This window comes from Pteropus vampyrus, unplaced genomic scaffold, assembly GCF_000151845.1.
Source record: "Pteropus vampyrus isolate Shadow unplaced genomic scaffold, Pvam_2.0 Scaffold16, whole genome shotgun sequence".
Lineage (NCBI taxonomy): Eukaryota > Metazoa > Chordata > Mammalia > Chiroptera > Pteropodidae > Pteropus > Pteropus vampyrus.
Genome location: NW_011888797.1, coordinates 4704050 through 4708644, shown reverse-complemented (window position 1 = coordinate 4708644; position 4595 = coordinate 4704050). Strand labels below are relative to the sequence as shown.

The 4595-nt window shown below is 35.9% G+C and overlaps 1 protein-coding gene across 1 annotated transcript in view; it reads left to right on the top strand.

Annotated features, from left to right (window-relative positions):
- Positions 1–4595, top strand: part of SLC41A2 (solute carrier family 41 member 2) — a 123307-nt gene that overhangs the window by 26808 nt on the left and 91904 nt on the right. The window contains exon 2 of the mRNA XM_011354422.2: positions 2863–3583. Within this exon, the coding sequence (XP_011352724.1) occupies positions 3029–3583 (555 nt within the window). The 5' untranslated portion in view covers positions 2863–3028. The remainder of the gene's footprint in view (positions 1–2862; positions 3584–4595) is intronic.

Genomic DNA, 4595 nt, shown 5'->3' with positions numbered 1-4595 from the left:
AAAGTAGCCTTGTAAGTCATTCATTCCTTGTTAAATCAACTCTTTCTTGCGTAGCCTTTATCACAAATTATCTCATTTATTTATTTGCTCATGTGATTTTTCTTTTTTCTCCCCATTAGAATCAGGAATGGTGCCTACTTTGTTAATTGTGTAATTTAGTCAGGAAATAAGTAAGTCAACAAATATATCACATTTCAAGGAAAGACTCAGGTCCTTCTCAAGCCACCTGTGATTATGTGGTCTGGAAGTAATTGATAGACTGACCAGAACCTCATGGAATAGGGGAAGGAAGGTTTCATACAGGAGATGGGGATACCATTAGCTAAAAAACTGGGGTAAGATGCTGAGCATACAGCAACAAAGATATGTGTCCACCCCTTGTGTGTTATGTTCTCTAAGCCCGGTTTAATATTTTACCCAGCTGCACAGTCTGCTGTGAAAGATCATGCAGATTTTGCAGTGCATGAGGGCGCTTGGCTGGGGGGGATGGAGTGGGGCCAAAATCTAGTCCACGGTTCCACTCACCAGCCTTCCTTTTTCTGGGAGGCACTCTGCTTTTAAATTTACAGTAAGGCTCTGCATGAGCTCTGTGCATGGTGGCCCTGGTTGACTATATCTCCATTTAACCTTCTGGGTCGTTATGTCGAAGTAAGAATACTAGGAGCAAAAGTATGAGCTGGATGTGTCTCTGCATCTGGATGCCGCCGGCCAACTCGGTGTAGCCATGTCCTGCAAATATTCTAAGAGACATGACGGGAAATTCCTCCCCACCCCTTTCCTCCTCTCCCATTTTTCTATTTAGTTAGTTGGTCAAGTTTCCCGAGGTTAGTTGGTAAAGTTTCTGAACTTTAGGGTGACTGAATGGTGATACAGATAATGTCATCCTTTTTTTCTGGTTTATCTACATTTCTCTGCATTTCCATTTTGATCAATCTGATGATTCCACTTCAAGAGGAAGAAGAAACTGCCTATATTCATCATTTTTCTTTCAGTGGAATCTACTTGTCTGAAAGCTCAATCTCTTTGAGGTTTGTTTTGTATTTTGTTTGATTAGAGATGTCTTTGAGGCAGTGAAATGCTCACTGTGTAAAAAGAAACGAATGGGTCAAAGGAACAGAAACTCATTCTGACTCATTTCAGGTTGCTGGGCATCTCATCTGTTCCAGACATGTAGCTGACCGTCTCACTGCATGGAAGGTTCTCAGGCCTTCTCTCTCTTTCTGGGACTGCTTAGTTTATTCTCTGCTTCACTGTGGACATTGGTTCCATTCATCCAATTTTCTTTAAACACTGGCTTTCTCTATACTAATCAGTCTGCAGGTGGCAAAAAATGGCAACTAGTATTTAATCGACTCATTGGATTCTCAGTTCAAGTCCATAGGAAGTCTGCACTGGAATCACTTGAGGAACTTTAAAAAAGATTTATAGGCTTCGAGTTTGGCTCAAATAAACTTTTATAAATGTTCAAAAAAATAAAAAGTTATAGGCCTCAAACATGGTTATTCTGAGTCAGTAGGTCTGGGGTCCTAGAATCTAATTTTAAGAATGTTCCCCAGTAAGAATTCCTGGACCCCTCCACCATCACAAGAGAAAGAGAGTGAATGATGATGTCGATGAACCACGCCCTACCACCCACTTGTCCCCTACATAGATTCTTCCCTTTTTCTCTTTGCCACTCCTTAGTATTGATCTTTTTATCCAAGGAGAGAGGTATTCTGAGGCTTTGAAAACAAATAATGAAGAATATAGTTTTCATTAAAAGCAGCAGTAATGGCAGCAATGATTCTTAGCCTAGCTCGGTGGGTTGGCAGTCCATTTAGGCAGTGGGACCATCTATCTCTTATCAAAACAGTGCCAATTTCTTGATCTTGGATACTCTTGGAAGTATGAGACAGGCTTTAGTCTTCCTGAGAAGCACCTGAAGCCTTTAAATCCATTGCGACAGCTTTGAAAGCGTCTGTACAAATAGGCTCTCTACCTGGGCAGGTGGGGTATTACCTTGCAGCTTCAGTGCCCATCACTCTCAAACTAGCTATAATATGAATGTGTCTCTGTCTCTTAGTTCAAAGTTGACCAGCCAATCAGGGGCTTCCTCTGGAATTGTGGGTCAGAGCTGACTTTGAGAAGGATATTAAGTGAAAAGTGCATTATAAGCTTTCTTTTGGTTGGCTTGCAAAATAGAGGATTAACTGAGTATTTGTAATCGCTTTTCATTTTTGTTATTTCCTAGATAATGGAGGGATTATAGTCGTAAATCAATTATAATGAAATTTTTATGTGTTGGAACTACAAATATGACTCCAGCCTAATTTCATATTATAAATAAATGCACTGTACAGTATTCAGGATATTTACCAAATGTTTTTATGGCAAATATTATCATTGTCTCTTCATAATTTAATAACAAAATGTATGTTAAGATGTAAATAAGGTAACATGGTTTATTATTTAATATGCTTAAAACATAATGTCATATCCCTTTTATTATGTAGTGACATATGTAAAAGGTTGTAGCAATTTTATTTTGAGACCTTTCTATAGTAATAGAAGCCATCATTTTAATAAATTTGTCTAATGTAGAACTTCAGGGACAGTTCAAGACTTTACATAGGTATTAATTACATAAAGTATGCAAAGATAAAATCTTTTAACCAAGATTGAGCACAGAAAATAGCTCTGTATATTTCTGTGTACAAAGCAGTTGTATAGCACAAAGCAGTTATTTGTTAAGCTCACAAAATGTGGTGTTGGTAGCTTAGGGCTGGTTTAAGAACATGTGTTTTATAACTTTAACTATGAAAATCTTAAGTATTGAGATAGTTAATCTGATTTTTAAAGATTGTTTTATTTTTTCTTTTTCAGTTCCAACCCCAGTGTGGAACTTCTAAACATCTTTTATTAGTGGACACATTATTTCCTGCGAAATGAAGTCAGCATCTTTTAACCAGCATTCGCGTGGTTCTGATTCATGTGCTCCAGTTCATGAAGCTTGAGATCTAAGGAGTCCAGGGTCTTCTGCGATGACAATATGACTAATAGTAAAGGAAGATCTGTTACTAATAAAACAAGTGGTGGTCCTAGGAGCGGAGGAGGTTTTGTAGACTGGACTTTAAGCTTAAATACAATTCAATCTGATAAGTTTTTAAACTTATTATTGAGTATGGTTCCAGTAATTTACCAGAAAAACCAAGAAGACAGGCACAAAAAAGCAAACGGCATCTGGCAAGATGGATTATCAGCTGCAGCACAGACTTTTAGTACTAGATCTGAGCAACACATGGAGTATCACAGTTTCTCAGAGCCGTCTTTCCATGGCAATAGTGGGCACGCCTCGTCAGGTTGTAGCCAAAGGTATGACGACTATGCCAACTACAATTACTGTGATGGAAGGGAGACTTCAGAAACCACTGCCATGTTACAGGATGAAGATATATCTAGTGATGGTGATGAAGATGCCACTGTGGAGGCAAACCACAAATTACCGAAGGAATCCAGCGGTGTCATGGCATTGCAAATACTTGTGCCGTTTTTGCTAGCTGGTTTTGGAACAGTTTCAGCTGGCATGGTTTTGGATGTAGTCCAGGTAGGTTTTGGTCTTTAACTTCACTGCCTTTGTTGTTTAAAATGCTTTACGTAGGTTACTAATCTCAGACATTTACTTTAGATTTAATCTGTCCCTTAGTAAAATGAATTGATGCTGACTATGATGTAGAGAATCTGCTGTTTCTAGGTGTTTTTTGTTTGTTTTCCTATAGAAGTTCTAAGAGAATAGTCTCATTATGACCATAAAGTAACTCTTCATAGAAAAGTATTACAATAGTAAAGTAACCCCCAAATGGGTAAATTAGTTAAATGAAAATCGTAATAAATGTTATATTTAAATAGTTATTTATTTTTAAAATAAAAATTTATACATGTTAAAATGAATTTGAACAATACATAGTGTAAATAAATGCTCTTTCCCTTTACAGATATTTAAATTTAGCATATGTCAAAAGTTGCCATCGTTAAGAGTTTATTGTGTATACTTGCCAGCTTTTTTTCTGTGCTTACATATATACATATGTATAGTTTTTTTCAAAAATAAAAATAGATGGTATATATATTTTTATGGAACTTATATTTATTGCTTAGTAATACATCTTAGACACCTTTCCAAATTAGTAACAAAGATATTCTGCACTTAAGAATGAATGCTAGGTAATTCATTGTACATATATATGAAAATTTACTTATTCATTCTCCCATGCTGGTGCTATAATAAATATCCTTAAGTATATATTTATACACTTTTACTAATATTTTCATAGGATAGATTTTAAAAATGGATTGCTGGGTACTAGGGTAGGTGTATGTGTTTAAATTTTTAGAGATAATTTATATATAATTTTAGATAAAATTATAGATACTGTCAAGTTGCCTTTCAAAAAGTTTGTACCAATTTATACTCCTACCATTAGTATGTAAGTACTTTTATTTTTCCATGCCCTTATCAACATTGGATATCCTTGATCTTTTTCATTTTTGCCAATTGATAGGAAAATGTTATATTTTAATTAACATTCTTTAATTATTATTGTTTAGCATCTTTTCAT